At 39.9% G+C, this 20,797-nt stretch overlaps 1 protein-coding gene across 1 annotated transcript in view; it reads right to left on the bottom strand.

Moving 5' to 3' along the window:
• Positions 1–20,797, bottom strand: part of HACD2 (3-hydroxyacyl-CoA dehydratase 2) — a 103,709-nt gene that overhangs the window by 21,835 nt on the left and 61,077 nt on the right. Inside the window, exon 4 of the mRNA XM_004373620.2 lies at positions 13,428–13,516. Coding sequence (XP_004373677.1) covers positions 13,428–13,516 — 89 coding nt within the window. The remainder of the gene's footprint in view (positions 1–13,427; positions 13,517–20,797) is intronic.

Genomic DNA, 20,797 nt, shown 5'->3' with positions numbered 1-20,797 from the left:
CACCACCACCACCACCCCCACCACCACCACCACCACCCACTGCCGTCGAGTCGATTCCAACTCATAGCGATCCCAGCGGGTTTCCAAGGCTATAAATCGCTACGAAAGCAGACAGTCACATCTTTCTCCCCAGAACCAATGGTGGTTTCGAACTGTTGATCTTTGGTTTGCAGCTGATCGCTTTAACCACTGAGCCACCAGGGCTCCTTGATAATGGGTATATAAATACATAAATACAGAGAGAGTAGACAATGAAGCAAATGCAATAAAATGTCAATGGTTGGGGAATCTGAGTAGAGAAATATGGGAGTTCTTTGTACTGTTCTGGCAACTTTTTTGTAAGTTTCAAATTATTTCAAAATAAGTTATTTAAAAAAAAATCATTCACCCAAGTATTAACCACTCTTGGGACACAACCAGAAGCAAATACAACCATCATCTGGTTTCAAGACACATTTGCTTCTGATATGAAGCCTCAGAATCTGCTGTAAGAAACAGGCTATATAACCATAAAAAAGACATAAGAATATTTACAAAAAGACTAAGGGCACACTAATACAGGATAACTTGAAAAGGAATAATAGATTTAATGCTGACCCTCAATTTGTATAAGCATTATTATTATCTTAGATTGTAAGTACCTTGAGGGCAGGGATCAGGTCCACAAACTAACTTTGAAGAGGGCTAATGTAGTTATAAGACAAAGCCAAATTCTTAATAAATGCTTTAGATTGGGATAATAATGATGATTAAGATAATAACAGCTCCCATTAGCAAGGCTAATTATTCCATAAGTATGATAAAAGTAATTATGTATAAATTTTCATCAGTTAACTGTGAAACTATTTTAATAAGTATAAAGAACATCTTCATTTCTATGTGAAAACTCAATTATATAGCTCTGTTATAAACCTTGGGGGCACAGAAAAGAATTCAAAACAGTTGTATAGAAATTTGTCACTAAAATTTTGGGATAAGATTAGGTTAATCCATTGCTGTCAAGTCAATTCCAGCTCCTAGCAATTCTATAGGACACAGAACTGCCCCCATAGGGTTTCCAAGGCTGTAAATCTTTACAGACCTAAGATTAGGTTACATTACAGCTAATATGTAGCTGACATTTATTGAGCACTTACTAAGTACCAAGCACTGCTTTAGTGCCTTATACATATTAACTCATTAAATCCTCAAGACCACTCAATAAGGGGAAACAACTGGGTCTGGGAGACTGGAACAGGCGAGTGCAGCCCCTCAATTGGGGTAACCGAGGTGTGACACCTGGTCACAGCACCCTGTCCTTCCTCTGCCTCATCAGCTATCTAACTACATGGTATTTGCTGTCTGTGTGATCCAGCTCTCATACTAGGCTGGAAGCTCTTTGAGGGCAGCAAACATGTTTCTCCTTTCCCCTTGCATCCTAGTGCTTAGCATAATACCCAGAGCATAGAAAATACTTACTAGACACTTGTTGAATGAATAAGAATGAATAATAAATGGTAACCTATCTTCAGATGGTGCCTGCATGTTCTCTGACTTGGTTGGAACAGCATTTGAGGGGTGGGGTAGAGGTAGAAAGCAGCTCCCCAGTGAGAGCAAGGCCTGGTTGGTGACATCAGCCAACAGCTTAGGCAGGAGAACAAGACAACTCTGATGACAATCCTGGTCCCTTTGCTAACTTTATTAAGCCTTTTGAACAAAAAATGTAACTCATTTTGTTATTTAAAAGGAACTTCATCACTGATAAGAAATTAATTAAATATAATAAATATTGTACTAAATATTGACAAGTGGTGGTTTAAATATAAAGATGTTTGGATTAGTATTAGTCTTTTCACATGGCAATTTCATGTATAAAGTGTTCTTTATGATCTAGTATTTATTAAAAATCCATGATAAACAAGCCAAACAATAGTATTCCTTTCTTATGGACAATGTGAGGTAAATTATAAAGAAATATTAATGTTCTTCCCCTTTAAAGGAGAAAAAAATGTGAATCTACATAGATCTTTAAAAAATGTACAATGATAAAGGATACTGGCTAAATTTTTATCATCCAACACAATAATTAAGGATACTCTTGATGTGAATGACAGCCTAGTTAAATGTTTTGGCCTGGCAAAACAACTCTTGGCCATGAAATCAAATTTCCTGAACATGCGATGAGAAAAATGTATAAGCATGCAGTTAACAAGCAATGATCAACTCTGCATTTATGGCAAAGCTATGCATTCCTACTATCTATGCTAGTCACTGCTGGGACTCAATGAGAATACAACCAGGTAGCTGCCTCTTGGGATTAATCACTGAGGGAAAAAAAAAAATTTTTTTTTTTTTGGTTGTTGCTTTGTTTTTCGTCTTCCGTCATTTGTTGTTTAAGTGAAATACTAGATGCCACTTCTCCCTCTACTTGAAAGTTAATATACTTGAACCAACTCTGGGTGTAGAAGGATCTTACCAGCTGCTAGCCTTTCCCAGTATTTTTCCTTAGTCCTGTTTGATTCTCTCACCTCCAAAGAGCATGTTATTAACGAAAAGCTTCAGTGTAGCTATTACCTTCATCCAACCTAACTTAAACACAGGGACTGAATCAGAATAGGGTCACATTTAGTCCCAACCTTGACCATATACGAGGGTAAGTCAAAAAAGTACTGCTACTAGGGTTCCAGCTCATATATGTATGGGTTTATTCCAAAGGAAACATGTTTAAACATGTCTCTGCGATCAGTGGATTGCTGCAGACAAGTTCTCTCTTTTGTCTTAGTCTTGTTAGGGTGCCTTTGAAAAAAGGATACTTTTTGTGCTGTAGGAAAAAATGATTTTGAGGTCATGACTAATATCAAATTTTTAACAAAACTCAAGTGGACATCTTCCCAAATCATTGAAGCTTTGTAATAAGTTTATGGGAATGCTGCCCCACATAAAACAATAGTTTTCAGATGATCAAGCATTTTAAAGAAGGTCAGGAAGATCTCAAAGATGAGCCAAGAGAGGGAAGACCACTCAGAAAGTAAGGTGACTGTTTTTTGGGATTCCAAAGGGGTGACCCTCTTGAAGGACAGGACACAGGATGATCATAGGGGCTTATTATGAAGAAGTTTTAAGAAAATTGAAAACTACACTGGTGATAAAAAGGCCAGGAAAATTGCACTGAGGAATTTTTTTCCATCACAGCAATGCACCTGCTCATTCTTCGAGGGTAGCCAGGGCTGTCCTAAGATAATTTCATTGGGAAATCTTACCCTATTCAGCCTACAGCCCTGACCTTGCCCCTTCAGACTTCTTTTTGTCCCTAAAACTTAAAGAACATTTAAAAGAAACACGATTTGGGTCCCTTGAGGATGCCAAAATTGCCATTTTGACGTGGTGTAAATCAAAAACCGTGGCATTCTTCGGGGAAGGGTTAGAGAGATAGAAACACCGCCTTCAGAAGTGTATAGACCTAGACGGTGGATATGTCGAGAAACAATAGCTTCACATTTTGATTGTTTTGTTTAATACAGGTTTCTATGATTTTATAGCAATACTTTTTGACTTACCCTCATATATCTAACCCAGACTAAGTATCCATGAAGAAACAGTCCTTAGCTACAGCAATGACAGCCCAGAGAACAATATTCCCAGCAGGGTGTACTGTGGCCCAAAGGAGAGAGCTGGGGCAATTTCACCTCACAGTCTACCTAAACCTCCGAACGCAGTATCCACTGAGCCTAGCCAATATTCCAGAGTGGAGAGGCTTTATCATTGACAGAAATGTAGCTGCACTGTCAAAAGAACATAAAATTGAAAAATAAATTGTGAAATGTCAAGGTTCTATTTGTACTACGATAGTGTAACAACTGCAAAACCTTCAACAAGACAGAAGAAAAATAAAGGCGATGCATACCATCTCCTAGAGCAGAAATATCAAAATGGTGGCCCCTGGACTGGGTCCACAGATGTTCTGTTTGGGCTTGGGCGGTGCTTTAAAAATATTGGAGTCAGTTTTTAAAAATTGGAATTTCATACAGAAATCTGGATTTCTGCCTTTTCTGAAAAAAATTCATATTGCACAACACTGGGTTCACGGGACAATCACTAGCTGAGGTGAGCGCCAGCTAATCTTGTTAGAGGGCATGCACCCTCCAGTCATCATGTTTTTCTTTGACTTTCTTTTAAAACCCACCTATGGGATGGACCTCCTCCCACCTGTGGGACAGACCTCTACCACCAGTATATAGCTTCTACTACAGATGGTGAAGTGCTACACTAATGAAATGCAATGTATTTGAAAAATTTGGGAAGTTTTATAAACTACAGAGTGTTGTATAAAATCTGATCAGTCCTTAGATCTGAGGCTCTGTATATACTTTTCTTTGAGGAATGACCTTGACAAAGATTCCTGAACCTGACCTAACACAACAAGACGAAGCCAATGCAAAAGGCAAAAGAGACACGCATTTTGGAGTTTCTGGTTATTCTGGTAGGAAGCCAGAGCAACGTTAGGTAAAGGGGGGGAGATGCCAAGACTTGTCCTGTGAAAAACAAACATTTATGGTGGCAATCTGAAGAAAACAAAATTTACAACTCTTTAATGCATTAAACCTAATAATTAGTGCCCCCCTTCCCTAAAATGCAAAGCATACTCTTGGCATGCACACACACACACCCACATTTGTATCAAGTCATGGCTTACAAATTCCAGAAGTGCACCAGGGTTTCACTTCAGACTTGAAAAGGGTCCTCTCTCTGGAAAATGCAGACAACTTAGTAATATGCTTTATTTTTTCCGGGATACATCACAGCTTGTAGTGAGAGCTTCCTGACTATAGAACTCCTTCATGTGGGTAAGTAAAATCACTGAACTCCCTTCCCCAAGGAAACTGAAATATACTACATATATACTTCATAGGTGCCTGAGGACGTGGGTGATTTCTTCAGGCTCCCCTGTGGTCTTTAAAGATTCCCAAGGAGACCAGTTACCTGGCTGCTTTCACTGTGGGGGACAACAATCAGGAGCTTGAATGTGCTGGTATTCTTGTCAAGTTTACATACTACATATTTTCATAAATATCACGCCCACACATATAACGCACAGAAATGATGAAATGAAGTAAAACAGCTCTGGCATAACGCGTGTGTTATTTGTGTAAAAATGCGGTTTTTAATGAAAGTATCTCAAAGCCTATACCCATACTTCAAGATAAAGTTATATTGAAAAAGCTACTGTATATAAAGGATTGCTTTTGCAAAGGAGCAGGTAATTTGAGAGATAGTTCCTCCTCCCACATAGTAAAAGTTTTCAAATGAATATTAATCAATGTTAAAAAAAATGCCACTCATTGTACTGTGGAGCAACTTTTTAAAAGAAGTTTATAGGTAATAATTTTAAACTTTCCTTGGCTTTGCTGAAATATTTTAGCAATGCTCATGATGCATGACAATCATCACATTTTTACAGATGAAATGAGAATCTTTGAGCTCACTGGGGTAACAATGTTGACATTCCTATGGTATCTTTTAACTTGAATAGGAGAGAGAAAAGGCATAAAATGGTTTTCAACAAGGGCAACCCTAGGACACATGATCACAGTGAGTCCATTGCAGAGGCCAAGCTGCAACCCCCTCACACGTGAGGTCCGTTTGGCCTCCAGATCACCGAATCAACTTCTACCTCTGCAACCCTAAGTAAAATGCTATCACAACATGGTTTCCCACACCCTCAGTTAGGATTTTCATGACAATCTAATCTAGAGTACTAAAAAAAATTATGATTTAAAGCGCATAGCATATGAAATATACCTTACAAATTTTCTTCGTTTCTTTTTTAAAAAGTTATACAGTCACGTGCACACACATGAGATAAAATACGTGAAAATCTGAAGGAAATCAAGAGAATGGGAAATAATGTTACACTGATTATTTAGAGCTATGCTGTCCATGAAGAGAAGGAGCATCTGCCAGGATGGTCTGGAATGGGGTAGGCTGGGGCGGGTCTGGCTCTGGGTCCTGGAAGACCCTGGTGACAGTGGGATGCTTTCCTTTAGGGCTGGCAGGGCAGGCCCTGACCCCTCCCCCCGAATAAGACACACAAAAATGAAGCTAACTGCAGTGCTCTGGGGAATTTGCCTGGTGGAACTGCCCCCTCTTATGCCTGAGTTGACAGCTGGGAATGTGAATGTCAGATTTTAGCCCTGGGGGTGACAGAGCAAAAGGAAAGGCCCTGAGAAGCTTCAAGTGCCAGGGTGCATGGGAGCAGGCTCATCCTGGGGAGGAGGTGCAGGGTACTGGACAGTCCAGATGAGAAGAAGATTAACATTAAGGACAAATTAAACCCATATCCTGATTTTGCTGAGCTTGAAACCTATTCAACTATTAACTGACAGAGAGAGGCTATGTTCTGTAGGAAGTGGTAGTAATGACAGCTCACATGGTTTAAGATGTTTTATTGTGTGTGTGTTTACATTGCTGACTGAATTATCAAAGCACTGTATCATCAGAAGAAAGTCCAGTGGAGTTTTTCAAGGGCTAAAAAAGAGGTAAGACAATGAGATAAAGATGCAACATGAGATGTCAGAAGTGAGCCTAAATTGGTAAGGATATAAATACTTCGGAATAAAAATTTTAAACACAGTGTAAGAAAATGCTGGGAAGGAAGAGGCAGAATAACATTGAGGGAAAAACAGATATTCTGATTTTGCCAAAATCACCTATGCTAAAGTAGGTAATAGCAAAATGAACCATCTAGCTATGAGATAAGTAACACAGCCTTTAAGTGTCCATAATTAACAGGTACGGAAAGTGGCATTAAGGTACTACTGCATTTGTCTAGGAGTTGTCTAAAGTTTAACAGTGTTTGATTAACACTCAAATCAGGTTCTTCTAACTTTAGAAGTGATACTAATTTTAAAAATGAAGGTGATGCAAATCCACCTACAGCAATATTTAAAATAGAAAGTAAGGTAACAGATGGAAAAAGGTGAAGACTTTTAGACATTCAGCACCCAAGAGGGCCAAAAATACTGAATGTATCTCACTGGCCTTTGCCAAATGAGATGGAATGGCATTGTGGCAAGGGCACCAGGGCCAGAAGTCAGTGGTATGGCTCCTGGTCCAAGCACAGTGCCCGATAAGAGAACCATGTGCTCCCAGACACAGCATCCTACCTCCTCATCTGAGCAATGGGGATGAGAAGTTTGTCTTTCCTGCCTCATAGAGATGTTTGTAGGTGGTGGATGCTGGGAAGACCACAACATGGCCAGAGGGACAAGAAGGAGTGTGTGCAGCCACAGGAAATGAGCAAATGAGACAAAACCTCAAGAGGTGGGACAGCAGGAACAGAGCATGGGTCCAGCTGGAGGACCCAACAGAGAAGGAAAATCCATAATGCAACCAAAACAGGCGCAGGAATGTGGGAGTTAGGATAGTAGTTTATCTAGTATTTTGCTCTCCACAAGAGTGAAAAAGAGGGAAAGAAAAGAAAAAGAACCCTGGGTTGCACCGACGAAAGCAGTAGACTGCTTCTGAAGTGAAGAATCCCAGTGCACACCTGCTTCATAAGGGACTGCAGCAGCTGCTCAGGAAAAACTGCAGGCTAGAGTCCTTGATTTCTAAATACTGCCACCTTGTTTTCATACGTTCTTCTTACTTAATCTTCACAAAGACTCTGTGACGTAGGCAGGACAGCTATTAGTACTACCTTTTTATACATGAGAAAAACAAGGCTCAGAAAGTTGATGTGATTTGTCCTAGGCCACAAGGTAAGCCGCAGAGTCAACACTCACCAACTCTCATGTTATGGCTGTTAATCCTCCAAGTTCTAGAGTACTGAGTTCTAATTACCTAGAAAATAATAAAAGTGTCCCGGGAAGGTAGCATTTCTAGAGAAACCCAAGGAAGAGAGACGTTTGCATAGCATTTTCTTAGGTGGAAATGACCACCTAAACAATTTCCGTGGTGACTTTGGCCAGGCAACATGAAGCGCGTGCTTATGACAGAGCTCTTCCTGGCAACTCCACCCCAGCGTGAAGCAGCTGGATTCCTTATAGAAAAAGTTAGTATTTGCTTTTTCAGTGAAGTGATTTCAGATCTCTCTCTGCCTTAAATGTGGACTCCTCAGGCTACCTCTCACATGGACATGAGCCTTATCTCAGCAAAGAAACTAGACTTTTGAGAAGGTACCAGAGAAGAAGGAAGAAGGGCTGCTAGCAAAACACCAACAGTAACTTTACTTAGTTCAAGAGAACTCATTCCTCAAGTATAAACCAGTAGTGGCTCTTGAACTTGGAAAGAGATGCTGAGATTTGGTTAGGGTTCAGTAAAATGAGCTGAGAGAAATGTGAAGTAAAATGAAGAAAACAAACAAAAATCACAGCACAATATATAGTTATCTTACGGCAGTTCTCAAACCTTGGAATTCATAAAATTATCTGAGCTTAACAAAAATGCAGGTTCTGTGGAAACACTCCCAGAGATTTTGTATCAAGTGGGTGGGACTTGGAATATGCATTTTTAATAAGCTCTTGGGTAATTCTGGTCCAAATATTTCAGAACTCCGATCTGAAAAATAATCTTCGAACATTTAAGAATAAAGGCCAGCTAATTGGAGGAATTCATCACAGAGCAGTTGAGCAGTAAAAAACAGAAGCAAATGGACAAAGCGTTACAGACAAACACCCAGGTCCCAGAATGGATGCATTTATTTGATATGTAAATGACTTGACCAGAAATATCATATCTCATATATGTGTGACATGATGGAAATGCTGAAGAGGAAAAGTCTGAGGTGGGAGTTTTCAATTCCATTTAAGAGAAAGAAAGCATGCTCACCACAACTGAATCAAATTTTTAAACGGTAAGAAGGCAGCTCTGATGCAGTAGAAAGACCTTGGATTCAGAAGTCCATTCCCAACTCTGCTGTCTGTTGGGTGGGTGGGTGACAGTTACTTTACCTCTCTAGCTTCCACTTTCTCAACTCTAAGTGGAAGCTACAACCTACCGCAAGCGATGGTGGTTAAGAGTAAATGATAATATATTTTAACAAAGCCCTCTATAAACTATAAAGCATCAAACAAACAAAAAGCCAGTACAATGATAAGAAACTGGAGTTTAATAACTTTCTTAAATACCAGTGATAAGATTTTTGTAAGCGTCTTGTTGAAAAGTTGGCAAGAATGGCAGAGCAAGTACCACAGAGCATAGGAGCACGCCAGAAGGAAGCAGGAAACAGCTGGCTGGTGAAATTACGAGAACTCACAGAACATCCCAGAGGAATGTGGGAAAACATCCCTTTCAGGAATGTGGCAAAGGGTGAGGAGAGGAGAGAAGGCTCAGTCCTCCCAGGTGTAGCTCTATTTTATGCAAATTATCTTAGTAAAGTGTGGCAGGTTTTCAATGCATTTGGGCTAAAGCCACAGTGAGAGCCTAGGAGCTTCCTCATCAACTGTCCCCCACCCAGGGAGGTGACTTCTGCTCCATGAGCACAGTGATCTTACACAGAAACTTAGAAGAAGATCTGAGGTGGCTTCTTCAGAGAGGGCTGAGCCAGGAAAAGGAGCAGCAGCCTGTTTGTGTGTCCAGGAATCCGGGGCCAACCTTAGCTAATTTTGGATAGGGAAGAATATATGCCCTATGAGCTTGTCTGATTTTGAACACAGGGTGGGGGAGGTGGCATTTGCCAGTGAAGTTCATTTTGAAAACTGCCAATTTCGTCTCACTTCATTGAGGAGACAAAGACACTGACCCAAATGGAGGGTAATGGGAGCAAATGCCCTTAGACAGCAGAGACGGGGCCAGCCCAGCCAAGGCACAGGAAGGAGCCAGTTCAGGTCTGAGAGTCAGGTGGGGAAATAGGTAAGTTAGAATGACTGATTCCCTCCTATATTCTCTCTCTCTCTCTTTTTTTTTTTGTCAGTAGCTTTTCTTTGCTCATATACATAGTCTCTTTAAAAGGAAAAAGGTAGGAAGGTTATTTGCTGCATTAGGTCAAGAAGAGGCTTTTAAGCCTATAGACTACAATTTTCCTTTAATATCTGGCCAATAACGGTGTCAGACAAGCTGCTGGGTGGATTCTTACATGTCATAAAAGAAAAACATCTGATCATCTTTTAGTTCCACAAGGTACATGATAACACTTATGCCATTAGCTACGATGGGGTAGAATTAAAAGGACAAGGCAAAATGTGTGTCCTACAGGGTGTCTTAAAAGTAAATATACTTCAAATATGAAAAAAGTAGAGCGTGGTCATAAGAAGGCAATCTCTTCACCCATCGTGTACAACTACCGAAAAACAAGGGGGCTAAGCAGAGAAAGTATGAGCAGGACTAGAGGGTGGAGCGAGAGTCCAAATGCAACCATAATGCTGGGAATGAAGAATTCTTGCTGTCCACTCTACAGAGGAATACATTGCACAAAGAAACAGAAATGAAAGTACAGTAGTATGAAAAGAATTTGTACACTGTGATGAGAAAATGAAATATATTTTATTAAGTAGTTATTTATGAGGTCTATTTCCTTACTCACTAGCTACATAGTTCCCAACATTAAAGTAAGCAGAGTTGAATATATGGAAAATAAAGATATTTTTAAGATGCTTCAGGAAACAGAAGAGGTATAGCAGAGAATTCATGTGTCATGTTGTACAGAACAAGCTGAATTATAGCTAATATGAAACTCTAAAGCAGGCAAATCAGCATTTGGCCAAGAGAAGGGGCTGAGGAACAGGCGACAGACAGCAGACTGGTCTCTGGAATGCCAGAGCAACAGGCTTTTCAAGTTAGCTGTCAAAGACTTGGGGCTGGGCAGGCAGGGAATCTACTGCTACAAACAAAATGATCACTGGGGAGTTCTGTTCAAAAAAAAGGGGAATGAGGAGAAAAGAACTGTGATCCTATTTATGTGAGAAAAGAGAACGTGAACTAATTAATAGGGTATATAACACAATACAGGTATCCCCTGCTTTTCAAAAGTTTGCTTTATGCCACTTTGCTTTTATGAAAGACCTACATTAGTACCTGTCTTTGCTCACCAAAAGAAATCCAAAGAGGATTTTCACTTCTGTGAAAAAAGGTGAAAAGCAGAAATAGCATCCAGCGTTTGTTTTGCATGGAACCGTTAAAGAGGCAGCGTGTACCCCTAGCAGCAAGAGTGGTATCACTAAGCTCTTTCCCTGGGAACTATACTCAGCATTTCTGCTTTTACTATATGCTAGTGTTATTTTAGGTTTTATGTGTTATTTGGTATGATTTGGCAGGTTATTTTTTGGGTCTGGGAATGCGCAAAAGATTTTCCTATATAAATTAATGGTAACTGTTTCTTTGCTTTATGTCATTTCCGCTTACAAAAGGTTTCACAGGAATGCTTTACTTTTGGATAGCGGGGGAAACCTGTATATAAAAAGAAGAGGATCAAAGAGGTGACAGAAAGACAATAAAAAATTTACTGTTACTACCTTAAGGAAATGATGTTGGTGTTAGCAGAAATTGGATGTTTGACAGCAGAGAAACAATTCTGAATATGCAAATGTAATGAGGATATCACTTAAAGTATGGTAAAGCTCAAATATGATACTGTATGTGAAACCCATCTGTTAAATGTCAAGTCTACACATGTGCCAGGCAGTATGGTTATTGAGGGCTGGCCAGGTCCTGTAATCCACAGACATGTAATAGCTGTTTTAGCCAATCAGCCTTAATGATGTCTTCCCAGGAAATACTGGCAAATGTTGCTAACAGTAATTGGTAGCAAAATTGCTTCATTTGGATTTTAAGCATTTTTTATTTACCTGTCTACCCCGTTTGGCAGAAGTGGTAATAAGCCAAGGAATGGTCACTGAAGCAGAAGAGTAAAAAAGAAGCAGAGGCCATTGAATAATCCATCAGCTGGAGCACCAGCAACCAGACAATTAATACCTGACTCTATCAGCAAAGTGATTAGACACACCACAGATCACAATACTTTGTCTGCATGTACCTAGCACTTAATTATTGAAAGTATACAATTACCTATTTAAGAGTGCAAATGAGTTACTATGAAGTTGTTTTAGGTCACTCGAGACTACTGGGAGATACAACTGTGAGTTGTTGGTTAAAATCAAAAGGAAAGAGTATATATACTTGTATACAAAAGTAAGGGAGGAAGAAACATAGGTTAAAAATGATTGATAAAAAGGACTCTGAATGAATGGGGAGGCGACATGGTATCATAAATTAAGTAACTTCCCTAACTCCATAGATAGTTCAGTGTGAGTACAAAGGCCAAAATGCTTTATCAGGATTGATTTGCTGGTTTTTCCTTGTATCTTTTTTTTTTTTTTTTTTAAAAAAAAGAAATGTAATCATTCTAAAGACAAAAGTATGCAATTGTTTTACATTCTTCCCGCATATAAAGTTTAGACAGCTTCAAGAGATGAGAAAGCTTAAAAAAAAAAAAGAAAAAGAAAAAGCCTACAGATCTACAAATTCCATATGACTATAACAAAAATAATAAACTCAGCTTAATCAATTCTGGTTAAAAACTCATTAGCTATGTGCATTTTTCTGTATGTATATTATATGTCAATAAAAAGGTTTTAAAAACTCATTAGTTGAAATAAAAATGAAGCTGTCGAAGTAAATCCTGAATAACAAAATATTTTGACAGGCATTTTAGAAGAACAGAGGACAAAGAAAACACCAGAATAATGCTAATGGATAAGCACATTTCCTGAGCCCCAAAGAATCTAATAATGCTGATGATAGGTCACTGGGACTAGAAAACTGCATACTACTTGTGGCTACAGGTACTCTGCATCAAGGTGACATTAGCAAGAGATGACTGACTTTGAAAAAGCAAAAACATACTGGAATAAAAAACTGACCCACATACTGGAAAATGTTGCAAGATAATGGTGGATTTCACCCTTCGTTCTTGCAATGAGTATCCCTGGGCCTGCCTGGGTATCTAACACCCCAGGCCTCAGCAGATCAGTCATCTCCCAGAACCACTGGACTCAGCACATTTGGCAATTCCATTAGCCCTGGTGGGTTGGGTGGAAACAAATTTGTTTCTCCTGGTCCCATAAAGATCAGACTGTTCTGGGGATAAATCAGTGCCCGCCACTGCCCCAGCCAGCACAGTCCCAACTACAAGGATGCAGTTGCCAGAGTCTAGCATTCTGGATACAAATAAGATATGCAACAGAAAAATACAATTGAATTGCAGGCCACACCCACACCATCCAAACCTTCATGGGAACTGAGATTGCAAGACTTTATCATTTAATCAGTCTTTCACAATGTTGCATATTTGGGATGTGTTTCCCACTATTAACTCCTACAGCGAATGTGAACTTTATCTGGGTTATACTGATACAATCCGGAGTTTCATCTTTAGCCATAACACACAAGTGAAAAAGAAAAGTTGATTAGTGTTTGCTAGTGCTGGTATTATTTTATTTTATATACACACTTACCTCTTTGACACTATGTGTTACTGCCCATATTAGAAAAACCCTAGACATCACCTGGAAAGAAGTCAGGACGACAGAAGATGGTACAATTCCTGAAAGATATTTTAGGATAGGTAAATAAATGTGCTGTACTAAATTTCAACATATAATACATTTTCTAAAACATCCACATTTAAATATTGAGAGCCAAAGCCATCTTGAGCAACTGAAAGTTATCTGTGTTGTTATATAGACTAACTTTTTAAGACATAGTCAAGATTAAAACCTTCCCCCTAGAAACAATAATATAGTTAATGGCAATTACAAACCATAGAATCTAGGCAAGCCTTTTAAAACCACTGAACAAGTACAGTACCTTTTACACTTTATCATATAGAGGAAACAAAACCATCATTTAACCTTTGAAATTAGACATTGAATGTTGATTTTACACTATGAGTTTCTGTATAGTAAAGAATTAACCTTGTCCAAAGAGATGTCTGGCCTTTGCCCTCAGTTCCTGGAAGGTGATCTCTAAGTCCTAGGAATGTCCTGCCTGATAAATGTGTCTTTTACCTGGGGAACCTGGGCCATGCCAGACAGTCTAAAAATGTAATTTATGTTAGGGGATACCAGCTTGACATCTGGAGAGACTGGAGCCTGAGGTCAGCCATGTGGCAGCCAACCATGTCTATGTGACGGAGCCCCAAATAAAGACTCTGGGCACCAGAGCTCAGGCGAGCTTCCTTGGTTGGCAATAGTCTGAGTGATTGTCACACATGGTGCTGGGAGGAGTTAACATGACCATGACTCCACTGGGAAAGGACAACTGGAAGCTCTGCATTTGGAACTCTCCTGGACTCTGCCCAAGGCATCTCCTCCCTTGGCTCATTTTAATCTGTATCCTTTTGCCGTAATAAACCGTAACCATGAGTATAACAGCTTCAGCAAATCTGTAAGTCCTTCTAACAAATTATTGAACGGAACTCCCAAACTTCCAACTCGTGTCAGAAGCGAGGGTGGTTTTGTGGACTGTTCCCTAACTTCACATTTTCCAAAATGAATAGGCAACAATGGATGGGAAATCAACCATATCTGTGTCTACTGAATGTTGGAAGCTTCTGGATATCACACTTGATATATACTATCTAATGACTGAGTTGGTATCTTTTATTATCCACATATTTTTTGCCAACAAGCGTAGCAAAATCAAAGTTCATTGTCTTTATGAACAGTTCCTTCTCACCTTCTTCATTATAAGTACTGGTACAATTATCCTCCCAATGCCCTCACGTTATTTATTTTAGATACAGTGAAACCTGTGAGAGCTGGAACTCGACTGGACTGCCTTGTGTTTCTGGGTCTTGTGAGTTTTCCGCCTTTGACAGGGTATAGCTCACCACTTTTCTATCACTCTCTACTAGTGGAAAACATTTGAGTTTTCCTTCTCTGACAGGTTTCCGCCTTAACAGGTTCTGGCTTTCACAGGTATGACTGTAATTACCAAAGTCTGCTAAGTTTACAATCCTTGGGCCTATCCCTATGTGATTGTTTTCCTACAACCACAACCCCTGTCTAGAGATCAGCCATCATCATTATATAGAATTCTTGCCTCCTTTAAAAGAAAAAAACCCAAACCCATTTCTGTTGAGTCGATTCCGACCTGGTGCAAATGGTCTGTGCTCGACCCTGATGGCTCAATGGTTAAGCACTTGGCTGCTAACGGAAAGGTCAGCAGTTCAAACCCACCAGCCACTGTGTGGAGGAAAAGACCTGGCAATCTGCTCCCGTAAAGATTACAGCCTAGGAAACCCTATAGAGTCACATGGGGTCGCTGAGAATCAGAATTGACTCAGCGGCACACAACAACAACTAACCTAAAGGTTGGCAGTTTGAACCCGCCCAGCAATGTCACGGAAAGGCCTGGCGATCTGTTTCTATAAAGACCACAGCCAAGAAAACCCTATGGAACACAGTTCTACTCTGATACACATGTGGTCACTATGAGTTGCCTCCTTTAACCCATCTTAAATTCAGCAACAAGCTATCATCTGTAAACATCATTTTTTTCATTGTAGCTTTACACTGACAAGTAACTGCTACTAAAATAAAATCTCAAAGCATAATGATGTATATCTAATCCATCAGTCCCCAACCATTTCTCTTTGGCCTTACTGCTGTTTTACAACAGCAACTAGAATTACCAACTTCCTGGACCTCTCAAGTTGCACATGCGCCCCTTCACACCTGCCAGGACCCCCCATCACAACTGCAGATCCTTCTTCCACTTTAAAGCTAACTTCATCTCCAACACATGCACTGGATTAGCCCATACCAATTTTTACTCTTTCAAACACTTTAAATTGCCCTCAGACTTTGGAACATTTATATAGTTGGTGTCTTTGTTATCTAGTGCTGCTATAACAGAAATACTACAAATGGGTGGCTTTAACAAACAGAAATTTATTTTCTCACAGTTTAGGAGGCTAGATGTCCAAATTCAGGGTGCCAGCTCTAAGGGAAGACTCGCTCTCTCTGTCCACTCTGGGGGAAGGTCCTTGTATAGTTTCAGCTTCTATTTCTAGGTTCCTTGGCGATCATGTGGCGTGTATCTTCTTTCCATTTGTGTTTTTGCTTACTTGCTTGCTTAATCTGCTCTTTTATATCTCAGAAGAGATTGCTTTAAGACATACTGGACACTAATACTGCCTCATTAACATAACAAAGAAAACTTATCCCCAAATGTGACCGTAACCACAGGTATAGGGGTTAAGATTTACAACACATATTTTTGGGGGACACAATTCAATCCATAACAGTTGGGCAACCTACCACTTGCCAAAAGGCTGTATACAAATCAGATCCAAAATTGCCTCCCTAGGTTTAAATACGAGAGAAAATCACTTCATATATTATTAAGAAAAAGAGATGCTATATCCTGTTAAAATGGGTTTCTTAAAGAAGATTTGGGGAGGAGTGATGGTTTGCTTCCCAAAAAGAAGTAACTTGGATATACCATCCATGATGCCTGTCATCCAGAGGTACTCAATAAATCTTTGTAGAACAAATAAGAGAATGAAAGAAAAATATAAAGGTCTGGACATATAGATCAAAAGAATAGAAATGAGAGCCCAAAAACAAACCCTCAAATTAACTGTCACTTGATTTTTGACAACGGTGCCAAGACAATTCAATGGGGAAAGAACAGTCTTTTTAACAAATGATGCTGTGAACTAGGTAGTGACATGGAAAAGAATAAGGCTGGGTTCTCTTCCTCACACCACATGCAAAAACTAATTCAAAATGGATCACAGCCCTAAATATAAGAGCTGTAACTATGAGATTTGTAGAAGAAAACAAAGGCATGTATCTCGGTAACCTTGGAATATGGAATGGTTTCTTAGATGTGACAGCAAAAGCATAAGCGACAAAAGAAAAAAATAGATAAACTGGACTTCATGAAAACTAAAAACTTTTGTGCTTCAAAGGACATGATCAAGCAAGTGAAAAGACAACCCACAAAATGGGAGAAAATTGTTGCAAATCATATATCTGATAAGGAACTTGTATCCAAAATATATAAAGAACTCTTACAATTCAATAACAGAAAGATAAATAATCCAATTTAAAAATGGGCAAAGGATTTAAATAGGTATTTCTCCAAAACAATATATAGGAACAGCCAATAAGCACATGAAAAGATGCCTGACATCATCAGTCATCAGGAAAATGCGAATCAAAACCACACCCACTTCACACCCACTAGGATGGCTATAATAAAAAAGACACATAATAATGAGTTTTGGCAAAGATCTGGAGAAATTAGAACCCTCATATACTGCTGGCAGGATTGTAAAATAGTTCAGCCATTTCAGTCTGGCAGTTCCTCAAAAGCTTAAATATAGAATTACCAAATAACCCAGCAATTCCACTCTTAGGGGGGTGTGTGTGTGTGTCCGTGTGCATGTGTGTGTATGTATGTATATCCAAGAGAAATGAAAACATTTGTCCACACAAAAGTTGTACATGAATGTTCCTAGCAGTGTTCATAATAGCCAAAAAGTGGAAACAACCAAAATGTCCATCAACAGATGAATGGATAAATAAAATGTGGTGTATCCATATAATGGAATATTATTTGGCAATAAAAAGAAATGAAGTACTGACACATGCTACAATATGGATAAACCTTGAAAATATCATGCTAAGTGAAAGAAGCCAGTATAAAAAGATGGCCTATTATATGATTCTATTTATATGAAATGTCCAGAATAGGCAAATTTATAGACTGAAAGTAGATTCGTGGGTTACTTGGGGCTGGGGTGTTGGGGGTGGAGGGGAGTGATGGCTAATGGGTATAGGGTTCTTTTGGGGGGTAATGACAGTATTCTAAAATTGACTGTGGTGATGGATACACAACTCTGTAAATATACTAAAAACCATTGAACTGTACACTTTAAATGAGTGAATTGTATGGTATGTGAGTAATATCTCAAAAGCTGTTATAGAAAATAAATGTAATGAATGAAGTACAAAGTCAGGTTATATAATAAGAAATACTGCTAAAGGCATTATTTAGTAGTCAAATATTCACACTTCAAATAAGAAAAATTAAAAAAGAGATTAAGAATGAAATCGTTAAGGAAAGACAAGCGCTATTTCTAGTTTTGTTTTGTTTTTTTTCCTTAAAGACTAGCTAATCACATGAAAATATGATTTCCTCCCTTCATTTCTGGTCTTTCTTTTTTGCACTGCAGCAATGGGCTAGACTGCTAATATTCCGAGCAGTGCTCCTGGGTTGCTGCAGTATCTTGGCAGGAACCAAGAAGTCTAGGATCTGGATGACAGATCTGCAAGTTCAGAAATCTGATTTTGCCCCATACACCAACAATAATCAGGCTCTAGGAAACTAACTCATACTAACCAAACCCATAGGAGTCAGGTATAAGCCAGTTTGGCTAGTTTATAAGCCAAAACGACAATTTATTCATTTATAATAGAGGTGTGGCCTTTATAACAGCTGAATGACTGCGATTTTAGAGACTCTCATCTTGGGGTATTTTTTTCTGATGTCAAGATCAGAATGCTAAGTAAGTATGACTTTGAACAAAGGGATCTGGAAGGTATGGGACAATATGTCAGTTCAGCTGAACACAGGTATATTAATTATCCCTTCTCTACCATAAGTTCCCTTTGCTAGGGAATATGAATATGTATTTTGTCTTCCTTTCAAAAATGCTAAACAAAAATTATCAGATTGTTTTTCTAACAAATTTTAGTATCCAAAACTAATTATTTACTCTTTTTTTGGTTGTAAAAACAGCTTTATTGAGACAAAATTCATATACCATACAAATCATCCATTTAAAGTGTATAATCCAGGAGGCCAAGATGGCAGAGTAGTCAGACGCTTCTGGTGTTCCCTCTTACAACAAAGACCCGAAAAAACAAGTGAATCGATTATATATGACACTCTAGAAGCCCTGAACATCAAAGGCAAAGTCAAGGAACCAGACTGAGTGGTAGGATGAGGGAGAGATGGTTCGGAAGCAGCGAGGGGTTGCCAGACCTGACCTGGCAAGAGCCTAAGCCCTTCAGCCCAGATCAGCTCGGGGGTGAGCAGTTAGGCAGGCAAGCTGCGGTGATCAGGAGGCGTTTTCCGCACCGGGAGAGACCCAGCAGCAGAGAGTCTACTCGGCTATCCAGGACCAGTGAGAAGCAGCCCTCGATCGGCGAAAGACAAGTACTTGCATCTGGCCTACCACACAGATCAAAAACAAGCCCCCCTTAGGGAAAAACCCCTCTCCCATTTACCTCCCTGCTCCCTGCTCCCTCTCCCATTTATCTCCCTGCTCCCTGCTCTGCAATGGGTCTCAGAACTGCTTCAGCACCTGCCAAGTCCCCTGGGCTGGAAGTAGGACCTGTCATGTGCCCTGAGCCATTCTCCTGGCCTCGGAGAGTGAACAAATTAACAAACAAGAAAAAATAATCTGCCGGCTCCCCTAAGCCTAGAACTCACGGTAGGCACATCTCCTTTGCCTAGGCACAGGCATAAGGGATCCACGGACTTTGAGTGCCTTTTCCCCTGCATAGACTTGTGTAGGCCCATCTCAACAGCATAGGCCCTCATTACTGCAGTACAACAGTGTATATACCTGACGTCTAACTTCAACTGTTTCAGCTGTAAACTGGCAGGTTTGTGACATTTGACACTGCTCTGCCCATTAGGCAGGGTCTTCACTGACCCACATCAGGTGCCTGAGGACTGGTGGCTCCACCCATGCCACCTAGCCACCTGCTACAGGGGCCCAAGAATAAGAGAAGCCCCCCAGTCCTTACAGCCAACAGCACTGGGTGCTCATAGTCTGGCTGTAAAACCCCACCCATCTATGCACTCTAGGGAACAGGACATGCTTTCCTCCTGGACACTTGGGGGTGGCCAGTGGCCCCTTGCGATGATCAGCCTGTGTCCCCCTGCTGCAGCCAGCTGCCTGTGCCTACATCAATCATCCATGCCTGTCTAGAACTGTAGGTGACAGCCTGCACCACACACTTGGTGGCTGACTACCTGGACACCTGAGCTGAACCCATACAGGAGGAGTGGCCAGACTCCTGGGCTCACATACTTAGTGGCAGGTCTGGCCACCTGGGGGCAGGACAATGGAGCTTCAAGGGTGCTGGTGACTGGGCTAGCTCACAAGCAGCCTATTTGGGCATAACCAAACAAAACAAAACAAAAAGCTAGGACACAGTAAGCAAACTTAAATAAATAAATATAATAACTTATTGATGGCTCGGAGACAACAGTCAATATCAAATCACATAAAGAGGCAGTCCATGATGGCTTCAGCAAGCTCCCAAAATACAGAACCTAGAAATTTTCCAGAAAAAGAAAATTTCTCGGAATTACCAGAGGCAGAATACAAAAGATTAATATACAAAACTCTTCAAGAGATTAGGAAGGAAATTAATCAAAAAGCAGAAGACGCAACAGAAGAAATTAAAAAGATTACAGAAGAGCATAATGACAAATTTAACAGGCTGCAAGAATCCATAGAGAGACAGCAATCAGAAATCTGAAGATTAACAATAAAATTTCAGAATTAGACAACTCAACAGAAAGTCATAGGAGCAGAACTGAGGCAATGGAAGTTGAATTAGTGAGACTGAAGATAAAGCACCTGACACCAACTTATTTGAGGAAAACTCAGATATAAGGATTAAAAAAAAGAAGAATTATGTGGGATTCTATCAAGAGGAATAACCTACGAGTGATTGGAGTACCAGAACGGGGGGGATAACAGAAAATACAGAGAGAATTGTTGAAGATTTGTTGGCAGAAAACTTCCCTGATAACATGAAAGATGAGAAGATATCTATCCAGGATGCTCATC

Source organism: Trichechus manatus, unplaced genomic scaffold, assembly GCF_000243295.1.
Source record: "Trichechus manatus latirostris isolate Lorelei unplaced genomic scaffold, TriManLat1.0 scaffold00026, whole genome shotgun sequence".
In the NCBI taxonomy this organism is placed as follows: Eukaryota; Metazoa; Chordata; class Mammalia; order Sirenia; family Trichechidae; genus Trichechus; species Trichechus manatus.
The sequence above is the reverse complement of the archived record's forward strand: the minus strand, read 5'-3'. Positions and strand labels throughout refer to the sequence as shown.